Here is a 17,040-nt window from a genome sequence, read left to right as displayed (position 1 = left end):
ATTATAATAAAGTAATAAAGACTAGGTTAATTTTTAGTTAGGGGGAAAGGAAAACAGGAATAAAGCACAGAACTGATACATTGTTTTGTTTTACCATAATTCAGATAACTTTCACCTGATTATATAAATCTGAAATCCCCTCAGAAAATTATTGTTACTATGTAAAAAACTTGTTTTTTAATAAATATTGGCAAAAGGTTTTTTTAAATTATTATCATCACTGAAAAAGAAAAGCTTACAGGAAAGTCCTTATCCAGTTCATTTATCTGAACAGCAAAATTGTCTGGAAATACTCCTTCTTTACCATTAAGTTCACCCTTCCACCAGCCAGCTTCTCCAGTCTCCTAAACCGCAAAATGAAGAATAAAGATAATAGTGGTTATCTCTAAATAAGAAAAAAGTTAGCAACAAAATAGGAAAATACTGAATTTCATTGTTGCTACAAGGAAAAATAAAGACCTAACAGACTTTGAGGTCCTCCTAAAAAAATATATTGCCCACACATTACTTCAAGCAGCAGTTATAAAATTAAGTTTAATTTCTTAATTAGTCAAATAATTTAAAAATTCAGGGGACTTCCCCAGTGGGTCAGTCGGTAAGACTCCACACTCCCAATGCAGGGGGCCTGGGTTCGATCCCTGGTCAGAGAACTAGATCCTGCAAGCATGCTGCAACTAAGAGTCTGCATGCCTCAATTAAGAAATCCGCATGTCGCAATTAAGAAGCCTGTATGCCACAACTAAAGATCCCACATGCCACAATGAAGATCCTGCATGCTGCAGTGAAGATCCCGTGTGCCACAACTAAGACCCAGGGCAGCCATAAATAAATAAACAAACAAATAATTTTTTTAAAAATTCAGTTTACAAGGATAAAAAAGAGAGGGAAGAGAAAGGAAAAGGAAGTAGAAGAGGAGGGTGGTGACAGAATATAAATTTCCAAACGGTATCTTAACATTCTTTTAAACACTTTATACACCAAAAATTAATCACATTATTCATTTGCTTTAGAAGTTAACAGAATCTTCTACAATTCCTTCCAAATACCCTTCCATGAGAAATTAGTTGTTATCAATCCAATCTCCATGTGTATTAAAAATTATATGCACTGGGGGGGACTGGTCAAGATGACAGAGTAAGCAGACCCTGAGCTCACCCTCTCCAAAATTAAAACTATTTACAGTAGAGCAACTATCAATGCGAATGACTAGCAGAAAAAAATTTCCACAATTAAAGATATAAAGAAGGAACCACAATGAAACAGGCTGGAGGGGCAGAGAGACAGTATAATCAAGACCCACACCCCTGGGGAGGTCATGCACAAAGGTCAGGATAATCACAACTGCAACACCTAACAAGTGTTGGGGAAGATGTGGAGAAAAGAGAACCCTCGTGCACTTTTGGTAGGAATGTAAATTTGTGCAGCTGCTATGTAAAACAGAATGGAGACCTCTCAAAAATTAAAAATAGAACTATCATATGATCCAGCAACTCTAATTCTTCGTATTTTTCCAAAAACAAAAACACTAATTTGAAAAGATATGCACCTTTATGTTCACGGCAGCATTCTTTACAATAGCCCAGATATGTAATATGTAAGCAACTTAAATATCCATCAGTAAGCATCTTAAATAAAGATGTGTTTCATATATATAAAATGTACATTACCATGTATATATGCATGTGTGTGTGTGTGTGTATATATATATATATATATATATATATATATATATATATAATTTATTTATTTATTTACGTGGTACGCGGGCCTCTCACTGTTGTGGCCTCTCCCGTTGCGGAGCACAGGCTCCGGACGTGCAGGCTCAGCGGCCATGGCTCACGGGCCCAGCCACTCTGTGGCATGTGGGATCTTCCCAGACCGGGGCACGAACCCGTGTCCCCTGCATCAGCAGGCAGACTCTCAACCACTGCACCACCAGGGAAGCCCTATATATATGTTTTATAAGTATATAATGTATATTACAATGTAATATGACTGACACAAAAAAGAATAAAATGTTGCCATTTGTGACAACATGCATGGACCTCAAGGGTATTATGCTAAGTGAAATAAGACAGAAAGACAAATACCATCTCACTTATATGGTGGAATCTATAAAACAAAAGGAATGAACAAACATAATAAAACAGAAATAGGCTCACAGATACAGAAAACATACCGGTGGTTGGCAGAGGAGAAGAGGTTGGGAGGGATGAGTAAAAGAGGTGAAGGAGCTTAAGAGGTACAAATTTCCAGTTACAAAATAAATGAGTCACAGGGATGAAATGTACAACATTGGGAGCATAGTCAATAATATTGCAATAACTTTGTCTGGTGACAGATGGTAACTAGAAATAACAGATGTATAGAAATATCAAACCACTATGTTGTACACTTGGAACTAACATAGTGTGGTAGGCCAATTATACTTCAATGAAAAAACTTCTTTTAATTACATACACTAAACAATCTGTTAAGTCAATTTAAAACAATGGGAGAAATTTCAAAAATTACTTTAAAGGGATATAGCAAAAACAAATACTTTAATATTTCTCTATTACAGTTATTACAGGACTCTGCCCACACCCCAATACTGTAGGGTTTTCTTTTTCCTTAATTTATTCCAAGTTATAAAACTACCTCATTCTTTGAAATAGCTGCATCATTTTCCATAGTATGACATTTCATAACCATTTATATATTGATGGACATTTAAGTTGTTTCCCTATTTTTCTTCTTTTTCTTTTTATATTACAAACACTACAATGAACATTAGATGGGCAAAAAAATGCAATGAGGTAAAACAGGAAATGAGAACAGAACCCTGGCGGGGGCGGGGGGTGGTGTGGTTAGAGAAAAAACACAACTTGATGGTAAAAATAATTTCCAATACATCAATTATAACAAAGACAGACAATAAACGTTTGCTTAAAAAACCTTTCTGATCACTTACTACGTGCCAGGTTCTCAGGTCACAGAAATAAACAAGACAAAGTCACAGCCTTTCTAGAGCTTACATTCTAGTGGGAATGCGAGACTACTGAAAAATATTTCTATGAATAAATTAAGTGATTCACTGAAAACTGAGAAAAGTCTTACCTTACTTATCAACTGTATTATCTCCCCTTCTTTAAAAGTAAGTTCATCTTCATTAGTACCCGCATAGGCAAACAACGTTCTACAATATTCTTTAGCTAAAATGAAAAATGAAAATAATGAAGCTTCTATAAATTGGTTCTTTCAGCAAATACTTATTAAGCCTCTATTTTGTCTAAAGAAATGTACACTAGAAGCTTATAGAGATGATTTCAATAATTTTGGCCAATACTATATGTTGAATTAAGTAACAATTTCATTAATCATTCATTCAAATAGTTACTACATGCCTACTATGTTCTAGGCACAGTTCTAACTGTATCAGATACATCAGTGTACAAAGCATACAAAAATCCTTGACCTCATGGTGCTTACATCTAGGAGGATTTAACACTCCGATGAAGTAGTACAATGTAACAAACGTCTTCAACAAATCTAATAATATATTTGAGCATGCTTCATTCTTAATATGAAAATTTCATTCAAACACTTACCTTTAATTTTACTTTCAGTGTCTGTTTTTGTTACCTCCACACTCTGAGTTTTGGATCCTAGTGACTGTGTGATTAAGGGCTAGAATAGAAAGGATGGTGTCAATTATTTTAAGTTAGAACAAAGCTAATAATGTTAAACAAAATTTCCATTAACAGTTATCTAGCTCTCCCTAATGGTACTTATAGCCAGGTTAGTAATGTGACTGAAAACTGCCATGAAAAAGATAAATATCTGAAAAGCTACTTAAATGATAGCCCAGAACGTCTAGTTTTTAAAACTCCCTATCTTAAGGATAATAAACATACTCTGATACCCATAATACTGTGATTTATTTTAGAACCTCTAAAATAAATAAAAATAGCATTTGAAAATTTACCACATACCAATCTCTGAGCTAATAAGCACTTTACATACATTGTAACTTAATCCTTAGAACAATCTGCATAAAGTAGGCACTATCATCCACTCCTTTCATGGGTTAGGAGGCAGAAGTCTGACTAGACTAGAAGTCTGACTCCAGAAGGTGGACTCTTAAAACAACTGCATTAAACTTCCTTACAATGAGACAGAGTATAAAATAAAGTCTTTATACTTACTGCTGCTATCAGAATGAAAACATTTAGGTAATGTTACAACCCTTTGTAACAATATATAGTCTAGTAGGCAATTTTCCATTGTAATTGACTACAGGAAGTCCTTCATCTTGTACTAGTGTTTCCTTGAGTTCTGTCCTTAGAAGTAACACTACATTTGACCCTGGATTTCATTAGTTAAAAATCTGAACATACTGCTAATTTACCTATCATTCTGTGTTCTAGTTATCTTTTAAGATGCTCACTTTAATTTCTCCTAATTTTAACCATCATATCTTCCAATCTGGTCCTACAAACATAGCAAATGTGCTCCCTACTTTATCAATTCCTACATCAGTGATCAAAGAAAGCCTTCCAAGGCCATCCTATACGGTAACCCTGAGACTACTCTCATTAACAACAACTCTTTAGTGGACATTAAAAATGGCAAATGAAAGATTACTGGTGTGATCATTAATCAAATAAAGTTATTCAATATAATCATAAGCTTCAGAGTTAGAAAGCGACCCCAGATCATCTAGCTTAATGTCCCTCATAATGCAGACATTGCTTCTAGACATTCCTAGCTATTACATGACTATACAGCACTATTCCAACAACAAGAACTCTAATCTCTACCTTTAAAACCAAGAATTAATTAATAATCTTAATGCCAGACAGTCACAGAGCTAGGAGAGGGCAGGACAGAAAGTACAAGTTCTCTTTCCTGAACCCAAATTATTATTACATGAGAAAATATGTAACAAGCTGGGAAAGGAAAAAAAAAATGTTGAAACTAACCATTTTAGGAGAAAACATCAGAATATATTTCACCAACCAAAACAGTCTTCTAAGTGAAATGTAACTAAAAAGGGCAAGTAAATACTAAAATATTTTAAAATCTTACGAGTTAAATAAGACATACAAATGAGCACTACAAGGGAAACAATGCTTTAAAAGTTAAGGGACAAGCCACCTATGTGAAGTACTCAATCTAATCTCCAAGGTGTTAACACCAGGAAGACTATATTCTAAAGATTGTAGCTATTTCCCCCACAAAACAGAAACTTAACAGTTTATTTTAAAATCTCTTATTAGTATGGTACATTCACTTTGATTTACTTCACAACGCCAGTGAAATGCTAATAAAAAATAAAGTTCTCCATACATCTAGGGCTAGCGATTAGATTTCACCATTGCTGACAATCCAGAGTAAAGTTAAGCGGTGCCTAATTAACTTAATATCTCACTGAGAATTCACTTTAAAATGGCCCATTTTAAGCCTACTTCAAATTGAAAGAAAAACATATAATTTTAGCTTTAAAAGGAAAACAAAAACTTGCCTTTTCTATTTTTACACTATAACTAAAAATTCTAAAGTTTCCACTAAGAAAAGTTTGTGTAAAATTTACCCCCCAAAATCCAATTTTATAAGAATCAAACATAAACATTAAAGTAAGTCACTTAAACTTGAAAACAGTTTCTCACAGCCTTCTCATTCATAATCTATTATTGGCAATCTCAAAAAAGAAAAGGTAACAGAGTTGCAAACTAACTTTTACATTTTAAGAAAAGCTTAATGAGAGAATGAATGGGGTTAATCTAAGGAAAGCTCATCATTACTACCTTCTCTGGTTTTTTCTCTTCTGTTTCACTACTGGATGTTCTTGTCCTAAGTTTCACAGAGCCTTCTTTAAATATATCTCCAAATCCAACTCCTCGGATTTTCTTTGGCTGGGTAACTGATCCAGGTGCAGTTTCGTTCCCATTTCCCGGAGAAGGTAAAGGTGAGGTAGACCCAGTCAAAACAGTTTCTGAAAGGATAATTTGTTTTTAAAGAATGACACCTAAAATCACAAAAACCTTGACATTCCCCTTCCACAGTATTTATATTCTATACCTCCTAATAAAAAATGGTATAATATGGTATAAAATGGTATAAAAATAATAAAATGACTGAGTATTAAAATATCCCAAAGAATAAGATGCACTTTATACTGATTTTTTTTAATGCTGTTTAAAACAATTTTAGGTATTCCTAGTTAGTAAAATGCTAATCAGAAATCCAGGAAAGCATAGTATACCAGGTCCTTAAGAAGAGCATATCAAAATTTACAGCTCTTGCACAAACATGAAGTAATGTAAGACAGAAACATTAAAGAGATAAAGTTAATCATTTAAAAAAGTTACATGACCCAAACTGATCAAAATTAGGGTGATTTTCTGAATATAAAAACTGGTAATATTAGCAAGTTTTTGTTTTAAAAAGTCCACAGTTCAAGGCCTGTCATTTTAACTCAGGGATGAAGTAATTAATAATCTAAGAAAAAAGTTCTAGAGTAATCATCCAAGAAGATCCCAGAAACATTTCAGAATGAGGGCTGAGGGGTAGGGAAAAATACATGATTTCAGTTCATTTAATTAAGCAGTCTGTTGAAGTTTAATGGTTAAGAACAACAGAGGAAATATTAAAAATGGTAGTTACCATTTACTCAGAGCTTAATCTGTGCCAGCTATTTGCTGAGCACTATACATGAATTATACCTAATTTACATAATCACCTACAGGCTTAACATTAAGCACTATTATTCCTCATTTTCAAAACAAGTAAAATGGGCAGTTATTCAGAACTTTCCCAAGGCCATACAAGTAGTAACAAAGCCAACATTTGAACTGAATTCCAGATGACCCCAAAACCAGTCCTAAATATTTTAACATAATGACTCAGACAACAAAAGCCTCTAATCACACATTTGAAACTATCTGAGAATAAGTTAACAGAAACTACTTTTATGAACTTAAGAAATGCAATGCTAACAAGTACAGTGATCTACCCTAACCACTTGCAACGTTAGCCCAAGCCACATATATTTTTGGTGATATATTTTTAAATAAATTTTACTCAAAGAAAGTTTACATACAATAAAATGAACCCATTTTTAAATGGATATTACAATAATTTTTGACAAATGTATGCACCATGTAACCACAATAATCCAGATACAGAATATCCCTGTCACCCTGAAAAGGACACTTACACACGATCCCAGTCAATTCTTACTACCCTCAAGTCTCAAGAAACTTCAGATCTTCATTCCGTCAGTATAGATATGTCCTTTTTAAAAGTTTCATATAAATTAAACATACAGCACATAAGTCTTTTGTGTCTCCTACTTTTGCTAAGTATAATATGTGTTCCATGCATCAACACTTCATTCCTTTTTATCACTAATAGGTATTCCATCAGACAGGTATATCACTATTTACCTACCATTAAGAACATCAGCTGGTTCTTCATAGATGAACTTTATCCAATTTAGAAAGTTCCCTTCTGTTGCTATTATGAAGAGTTTTTATCGTAAGTGTTGAATACGTAAAAATCTTTCTGCATCTACTGAGATGACCATATGGTTTTTCTCCTTTAAACTTTTTAATATGTTAGATTATATCAACTTTTGAATGCATAGAATAAACCGCATTAGTCATAATGTATTAACATTTATATATTTTGCTAGATTTGATGTGCTAATATTTTGTTGAGGATTTCTGTGTTTATCTTCATGACATAAAGTGTTATAATTCCTAAAGTCATACAGACTTAAGAAATCTGAAAGAATTTGTGGAAGATTAAATGCTTGACAGAATTCAGGAGTGAAAACCACATAGGGAATTTTCTTTGTGTGAAGATTTTTTTCCTCTTTTTAACATCTTTATTGGAGTATAATTGCTTTACAGTGTTGTGTTAGTTTCTGCTGTATAACAAAGTGAATCAGCTATACGTATACATATATCCCCATATCCCCTCCCTCAAATCCTCCTTATCCCATTCCTCTAGGTGGTCGCAAAGCACCAAGCTGATCTCCCTATGACATGCAGCTCTTCCCACTAGCTATCTATTTTACATTTGGTAGTGTATATGTGTCAGTGCTAGTCTCTCACTTCATTCCAGCTTACCCTTCCCCCTCCCCATGTCCTCAAGTTCATTCTCTACGTCTGTGTCTTTATTCCTATCCTGCCCCTACATTCATCAGAATCTTTTTTTTTTTTAGATTCCGTATATATGTTAGCATATGGTATTTGTTTTTCTCTTTCTGAACTTACTTAACTATATGAAAGACTCTAGGTCCATCCACCTCCCTACAAATAACTAAATTTCGTTTCTTTTTATGGCTGAGTAATATTCCATTGTATATATGTACCACAACTTCTTTATCCATTCATCTGTTGATAGACACTTAGGCTGCTTCCATGTGCTGGCTACTGTAAATAGTGCTGCAAAGAACATTGTGGTACATGACTCTTTTTGAATTATGGTTTTCTCAGCGTATATGCCCAGTAGTGGGATTGCGGGGTCATACGGTAGTTCTATTTTTAGTTTTTTAAGGAACCTCCATACTGTTCTCCATAGTGGCTTTATCAATTTACATTCCCACCAACAGTGCAAGAGGGTTCCCTTTTCTCCACACCCTCTCCAACATTTATTGTTTGTAGGCTTTTTCATGATGGCCATTCTGACCACTGTGAGATGATAACTCATTGTAGTTTTGATTTGCATTTCTCTAATGATTAGTGATGTTGAGCATCTTTCCATGTGTTTATTGGCAATCTGTATATCTTTTTTAGAGAAATGTCTATTTAGGTCTTCTGCCCATTTTTGCGTTGTATTGTTTGTTTTTTTTGATATTGAGCTGCATGACCTGCTTGTATATTTTGGAGATTAATCCTTTGTCAGTTGCTTTGTTTGCAAATATTTTCTCCCATTCTGAGGGTTTTTTTTTTTGTCTTTTTATGGTGCCCTTTGCTGTGCAAAAGCTTTTAAGTTTCATTAGGTCCCATTTGCTTATTTTTGTTTTTATTTCCATTTCTCTAGGAGGTGGGTCAAAAAGGACCTTGCTGTGATTTATGTCAGAGTGTTCTGCCTATGCTTTCCTCTAAGAATTTTACAGTGCCTGGCCTTATATTTAGGTCTTTAATCCATTTTGAGTTTATTTTTGTGTATGGTGTTAGGGAGTATTGTAATTTTGTTCTTTTACATGTAGCTGTCCAGTTTTCCTAGCACCACTTACTGAAGAGGCTGCCTTTTCTCCATTGTATATTCTTGCCTCCTTTAACAAAAATAAGGTGACCATATGTGCATGGGGTTATCCCTGGGCTTTCTATCCTGTTCCACTGATCTATATTTCTGTTTCTGTGCCTTGATTACTGTAGCTTTGTAGTATAGTCTGAAGTCCAGGAGCCTGATTCCTCCAGTTCTGTTTTTCTTTCTCAAGATTGTTTTGGCTATTAGGTGTCTTTTGTGTTTCCATACAAATTGTGAAATTTTTTGTTCTAGTTCTGTGAAAAATGCCATTGGTAGTTTGATAGGGATTGCACTGAATCTGTAGATTGCTTTGGTTGGTATAGTCATTTTTACAATGTTGATTCTTCCAATCCAAGAACATGGTATGTTTCTCCATCTGTTTGTATCATCTTCAATTTCTTTCATCAGTGTCTTATACAGGTCTTTTGTCTCCTTAGGTAGGTTTATTCCTAGGTATTTTATTCTTTTTGTTGCAATGGTAAATGGGAGTGTTTCCTTAATTTCACTTTAAGATTTTTCATCATTAGTGTATAGGAATGCAAGAGATTTCTGTGCATTAATTTTGTATCCTGCTACTCTAGTAGTTTTCTGGTGGCATCGTCAGGATTCTCTATGTATAGTATCACGTCATCTGCAAACAGTGACAGTTTTATTTCTTCTTTTCCGATTTGGATTCCATTTCTTTTTCTTCTCTGATTGCTGTGGCTAAAACTTCCAAAACTATCTTCAATAACAGTGATGAGAGTGGGCAACCTTGTTTTCTTCCTGATCTTAGAGGAAATGGTTTCAGTTTTTTCAGTTTTTCACCATTGAGAACGATGCTGGCTGTGGGTCTGTCATATATGGCCTTTATTATGTTGAGGTAGGTTCCCTCTATGCCTACTTTCTGGAGAGTTTTTATCATAAATGGGTATTGAATTCTGTCAAAAGCTTTTACTGAATCTATTAGATTATCATATGATTTTTCTCCTTCAATTTGTTTATATGGTGTATCACATTGATTGATTTGCCTATACTGAAGAATCCTTGCATTCCTGGGATAAACCCCACTTGATCATGGTGTATGATCCTTTTAATGTGCTGTTGGATTCTGTTTGCTAGTATTTTGTTGAGGATTTTTGCACCTATGTTCATCAGAGATAGACCTGTAGTCTTCTTTTTTTGTGACATCTTTGTCTGGTTTTGGTATCAGGGTGATGGTGGCCTCGTAGAGTTTGGGAGTGTTCCTCCCTCTACTATATTTTGGAAGAGTTTGAGAAGGATAGGTGTTAGCTCTTCTCTAAATGTTTGATAGAATTCGCCTGTGAAGCCATCTTGTCCTGAGTTTTTGTTTGTTGGAAGATTTTTAATCACAGTTTCAATTTCAGTGCTTGTGATTGGTCTGTTTATATTTTCTATTTCTTCCTGATTCTGTCCATTTCTTCCAGGTTGTCCATTTTATTAGCATATAATTGCTTGTAGTAATCTCTCATTATCCTTTGTATTTCTGCAGTGTCAGTTGTTACTTCTCCTTTTTCATTTCTAATTCTAGTGATTTGACTCTTCTCGCTTTTTTTCTTGGTGAATCTGGCTAATGGTTTATCAATTTTGTTTATCTTCTCAAAGAACTAGCTTTTAGTTTTATTGATCTGTGCTACTGTTTCCTTCATTTCTTTTTTATTTATTTCTGATCTGATCTTTATGATTTCTTTCCTTCCTCAACTTTGGGGATTTTTGGTTCTTCTTTCTCTAATTGCTTTAGGTGTAAGGTTAGGTTATTTATTTGAGATGTTCCTTGTTTCTTGAGGTAGGATTGTACTGCTGTAAACTTCCCTCATAGAACTGCTTTTGCTGCATCCCACAGGTTTTGGGTCATCGTGTTTTCACTGTCATTTGTTTCTAGGTATTTTTTGATTTCTTCAGTGATCTCTTGGTTATTTAGTAGTGTATTGTTTAGCCTCCATGTGTTTGTATTTTTTACAGATTTTTTTCCCATAATTGGTATGTAGTCTCATAGCATTGTGGTCGGAAAGGATACTTGATACGATTTCAATTTTCTTAAATTTACCAAGGCTTGATTTGTGACCCATGATATGATCTATCCTGGACAATGTTCCATGAGCACTTGAGAAGAAAGTGTATTCTGTTGTTTTTGGATGGAATGTCGTATAAATATCAATTAAGCCCATTTGTTTAATGTGTCTTTTAAAGCTTGTGTTTCCTTATTTATTTTCATTTTGGCTGATCTGTCCATTGGTGAAAGTGGGGTGTTAAAGTCCCCTACTATGATTGTGTTACTGTCGATTTTCCCTTTTATGGCTGTTAGCATTTGCCTTATGTATTGAGGTGCTCCTATTTGGGTGCATCAGTATTTACAATTGTTATATCTTCTTCTTGGATTGACCCCTTGATCATTATGTAGTGTCCTTCTTTGTCTCTTGTAATATTCTTTACTTTAAAGTCTATTTTGTCTGATATGAGAATTGCTACTCCAGCTTTCTTTTGATTTCCATTTGCATGGAATATCTTTTTCCATCCTCTCACTTTCAGTCTTTATGCGTCCCTAGGTCTGAAGTGGGTCTCTTGTAGACAGCAGTTGTATGGGTCTTGTTTTTGTATATATTTAAGGTAATTATCAATATATATGTTCCTATGACCATTTTCTTAATTGTTTTGGGTTTTTTTTTTTCTGCGGTACGTGGGCCTCTCACCACTGTGGCCTCTCCCGCTGCAGAGCACAGGCTCCGGACACGCAGGCTCAGCGGCCATGGCTCACGGGCCTAGCCACTCCGCGGCATGTGGGATCCTCCTGGACTGGGTCACGAACCCACGTCCCCTGCATCGGCAGGCGGACTCTCAAGCACTGCACCACCAGGGAAGCCCTGGGTTTGTTTTTGTAGGTCTTTTCCTTCTCTTGTGTTTCCTGCCTAGAGAAGTTCCTTTACCGTTTGTTGTAAAGCTGGTTTGGTGGTACTGAATTCTCTTAACTTTTGCTTATCTGTACATTTCTCCATTGAATCTGAACAAGATCTTTGCTGGGTAGAGTAATCTTGGTTGTAGGTTTTTCCCTTTCATCATTTTAAATATGTCCTGCCACTCCCTTCTGGCTTGCAGAGTTTCTGCTGAAAGATCAGCTGTTAACCTTATGGGGATTCCCTTGTATGCTATTTGTTGCTTTTCCCTTGCTGCTTTTAATATTTTTTCTTTGTATTTAATTTTTGATAGTTTGATTACTATGTGTCTCAGCATGTTTCTCTTTGGGTTTATCCTGTATGGTACTCTCTGTGCTTCCTGGACTTGACTATTTCCCTTCCCACGTTAGGGAAGTTTTCGACTATAATCCCTTCAAATATTTTCTGAGACCGTTTTTTTTCTCTTATTCTTCTGGGACCCCTAAAATTCAAATGTTGGTGCATTTAATGTTTTCCCAGAGGTCTCTGAAACTATCCTCAATTCTTTTCATTCTTTTTTTATTTATTCTGCTCCCTGGCTGTTATTTCTACCATTTTATCTTCCAGCTCACTTATCCTTTCTTCTGCTTCAATTATTCTGCTATTGATTACTTCTAGAGTATTTTTAATTTCAGTAATTGTGTTGTTCACCACTGTTTGCTCTTTAGTTCTTCTAGATCCTCGTTAAATGTTTCTTGTATTTTCTCCATTCTCTTTCTGAGATTTTAGATCACCTTTACTCTCATTACTCTGAATTCTTTTTCAGGTAGGTTGCCTATTTTGTCTTCATTTATTTGGTCTTGAAGATTTTTATGTTGCTCCTTTGTCTGTAACATATTTTTTTTGTTGTTTCTTTCTTTTTTTTTTTTTTTTTTGATGGGTGGTGCTATATTCCTGTCTTACTGGTTGTTTGGCCTGAGACGTCCAGCACTGGAGTTTGCAGGCAGTAAGATAGAGCTGGGTCTTGGTGCTGAGATGAGGACTTCTGGGAGACCTCACTCTAATTGGTATTCCCTGGGATCTAAGGTTCTCTGTTAGTCCAGTGGTTTGGACTCGTAGCTCCCACCACAGGAGCTTGGGCCCGACCTCTGGCCTGGGAACCAAGATCCTGCACGCTTCGTTGTGTCGTTAAGAAAAAAAAAAAAAAGGAAGAAAGAAAAAAAGGAGCAGTACGATATCAAAGAATAAAAAACAATAAAATAGAAAGGTAAAAAGTATATTAGGAAAAATAAAACTATAACTGAAACAACTGCAACAAGGTAAAATAAAACCACAGCAGAAAAAAGAAAAAAAGGGGGTGGGGAGGGGAGAACAAGCCAAAAGGAGAGATCACCAGTCACTGGGGTTTCCTCCCATACCCTTAGGTGTCTGTGGTCTACCACGGGTGCCTGGTAGGTGCCCTAGTTGTGAGGAGACACGAATTCCGCGTCCTCCTAGTATGCCATCTTGACTACACCTCCTGTGTGAAGATTTTTGATAATCAATTCAATTATGAATCAGCAGATGATTCTAAGGTGCAATTATCAGTTTGAGTATTTGATTATAGCCATAAAATAAACAGTTTCTTTTAGATTTAGTGATTCTAAACTTTACTACAGTCACTAAAGCATGTATCATTAAAATAAATACATAGATATTTCAATTATCTAGTACTAATGGATAGGCTAATTGCTTTTGAACTCTACAGTTAAACCTTCTCGATCCATAGCTCACCTCTTCCACTGTATATGCCCAGTTTCTTCACCTGCAAAATGGGATACTTCATAGGATTGCTTTCAGAATTAAATCAGTTGATTCCTGTAAAGCACTTAAAACAGTGCCTGGCTCAGGGCCTATTACTTTTAACAAGTTTAAAGATGTATTATTGAAAACTATTCAAGTAGGAAAGAGCATGATCACATAGAAGGAGCAAAAAATAAAAGGGCAACATAGACACTAGAAGGAAGAAAGCAGAGGGTCGGGGGAGAAGGCAGGGACAAAGGAGGAGAAAAGAACAAAAGAATGGAGAGAAAGGGTAAACAGAAGGTCTCATAATCAGACAAAACAGAAATCTTACCCTATAAGGTATTTCTAATATTTTTATGCCCATGTTTTATCCATCAGAGATTGTCCTTGCATTGCTAAGCTTTAAAAAAAATTATATTTGCATCTTATGTATGGCACTGTCAGTCATAAAACGTAACAGCAAATCTTCCTATTAAACCTAAAACTCTCCCTTCCTCCCTTTCTCATGAAATCTCTACAGCAAAAACTACTTGATGACTTGCACCTCCACATAAAATGACTTAAAACCACCAAGAGCCCCAAAATACAACTACTTTTTGAAAAAACAAACAAACAAGAATCATTATGTGAACTGCACTGAGTGCTAAAGAAAAATAATATAAAGTAAGAAACCTGATGAAAATACAAAGCACTTAATGGAAGCAATCCAAGTTCACTATTAAAGTGAATGGGTCTTACATTAAGGTAAAACATGTAAACCAAGTAGAAGAACTTGGAATCTACTTTAGTTGCTGGCATAAATTCCCCCTCTTTTTACTCCAGAGAAGAATATCTTTCACCATCATTCAAAGATTTTTATGATACTCCTGCATTTCCTAAGAAAGTGTTGTGTTTGTGTGTTATGGACTTAAAATCTGTATTCCTTAGTTCCTAAAAAGAATCATTTAGAAAGAGCATCTGGCTCTAACAACAACTTGTAAAGACTCATATAACATATTACCAGTAAAAGCACTGAAGCCCCAGAACATTCTTCCTTACAAAGCTGCTCACCAGGAGAAGGAGTGCAAGGTGAAAGCTAATGTGAGATTAGACACCAAAGTAAATTGTGCACCATCTTAACTCCTGGAGACTAGGCTGCAGATCACCAAATTTCTATCCACCACCTTTAGCACACCCAGGGTCCATCACCATTCTACAAGGATCCTGTGCCCCACTAGCAATAAGCATCATCTTCCTTTTCAGAGCCTGAATAATGAAATGAAACCTCAGATTGACTCCTCCGAAGAGAATGAACATAAGACACGAGAACTCCTAAAGAACAATCTACCAGAGTTTCTTAAACATTTTGTGCAATGTATCCCTCTAGTAGCCCGGTAAAGCCCAGAGGTATACATGGCTCAAAACATTTAACAATCCCTGTTGGGACTTTTTTAGTCTTCTCAAAATTCTGACCTCTTCACTCTGCACCTCATTCTTCGCTTCTCTCCTTTCTTATAGAAGAAATTAAAAGTCAGATTATCTCGCCCTCAGCTTCTGGGCACTAACTCTGAAGTACCTCCAATAAACTGAAACTAATCATGATACCTATAATGTAAATCTCATTTCCTCCCACCTCCTGAGTAAATCCTGTTCTGCTGATAAGTCCCATTCTTCTGAATTTGCATCTTCAGCTTCTCCCCCTCTACTTGTCCTCTGCCATTAGCATTTGAAAATGATCAAGACTTTTCCTTCTTAAGAAAAGAAGGAAAACATTCTGGAGTATACGTTGCTACACTGCTTTACACTTACCAATCACCTCTCTTCACTGCTTTTGTCCAGGTCATTAATGATTTCTTCAACCCTAAATCAGGATTACATTTTATTTCTTACCTTACTTATCTTATTTAACCTTGCAGCAGCATCTGACACTACTGTCCATGTCCTCCCTGAAACACTCCTTCCCATGATGACCACTCACTCACAGGTTGCCTCCTGGCTCTCTCTCTGTGCCTTCTTGGTCTTCTTTTCAGTTACTCTGTCTTGGCCTAGACCATAAATGTTGCTACGCAGGATTCTATCTTAGGCTGTATTCCTTTTTCACCCTAGACATCCTCCCTAGGTAATCTCATCCAACTCCATGGTTTCTTGTATCACCTAACATACTTTCAAGCCTCAATTTTGGACATCCACCCCAAATTTCTTTTCAAGGTTTCAGACACACACATACAACTGACTACCAGATATCTTCACTTGGATGCCCTGACACCCCCACAGGACTCAAAGTCAACATCTCCAAAAGTGAATTCATCATCTTCTCCCAAAAATTATCCCTTCTCTGCAAATGACATCATCTACCCAGCTTACTGACCAAAGATCTGGTAGCCTCGACTCTTCTTTCTCAGTTATTCCCCATCATCCCATCATCACAAGGTGCAGTTCTTTATACCGCCTATTTAGCACAGGAATGCTACCCGTGTTTCTCCATTCACATGATCACTTCTCTAGTTTAGGTTAATACTATTTCTATCTAAATTATCAAAACATTCTCAACTGGTCTCGCTACCCCAATCTTATTCTCCTCCAATCCACTCTTGACACTGCAACCAAACCACTCTATCTAAAAGGTAATCTGGGGTTTCCCTGGTGGCATAGTGGTTGAGAATCCGCCTGCCAGTGCAGGGGACATGGGTTTGAGCCCTGGTCCGGGAAGATGCCACATGCTGCAGAGCAACTAAGCCTGTGCGCCACAACTACTGAGTCTGCGCTCCAGAGCCCACGAGTCACAACTACTGAGCCCACATGTCTAGAGCCCATGCTCCACAAAAAAAGAAGCCACCGCAATGAGAAGCCCGCCCACTGCAACGAAGAGTAGCCCCCGCTCGCCACAACTAGAGAAAAGCCCATGCGCAGCAACAAAGACCCAAAGCAGCCAAAAAATAAATAAAATAAATTTATATAAATAAAGTAATCTGATCATTTCTCTCCCCTCTAAGGCTTCTCTGTGACTTGACTACCAGTCCTGTAATGCCTTCTTAAGCCTGACCCAACAATTTCTCTAGCCTCAAAACTTACCACATCCAACTATACACTCTATAATCCCTCTGAATTGAATCTCTTTCAGGATCTTGAAACTGCTCTGCTCATTCTTTACCCTCTGCCACAA

General features: G+C 36.1%; 1 protein-coding gene across 3 annotated transcripts in view; it reads right to left on the bottom strand.

Annotated features, from left to right (window-relative positions):
* Positions 1-17,040, bottom strand: part of CD2AP (CD2 associated protein) — a 106,156-nt gene that overhangs the window by 30,096 nt on the left and 59,020 nt on the right. For all 3 annotated transcript variants that reach the window (XM_033423861.2, XM_033423864.2, XM_033423863.2), the window contains 4 exons: positions 5,790-5,977; positions 3,591-3,669; positions 3,100-3,194; positions 240-344 (listed from right to left, as the gene is read on the bottom strand). In XM_033423861.2, coding sequence (XP_033279752.1) covers positions 240-344; positions 3,100-3,194; positions 3,591-3,669; positions 5,790-5,977 — 467 coding nt within the window. The remainder of the gene's footprint in view (positions 1-239; positions 345-3,099; positions 3,195-3,590; positions 3,670-5,789; positions 5,978-17,040) is intronic.

This window comes from Orcinus orca, chromosome 10, assembly GCF_937001465.1.
Source record: "Orcinus orca chromosome 10, mOrcOrc1.1, whole genome shotgun sequence".
NCBI lineage: Eukaryota > Metazoa > Chordata > Mammalia > Artiodactyla > Delphinidae > Orcinus > Orcinus orca.
The sequence above is the reverse complement of the archived record's forward strand: the minus strand, read 5'-3'. Positions and strand labels throughout refer to the sequence as shown.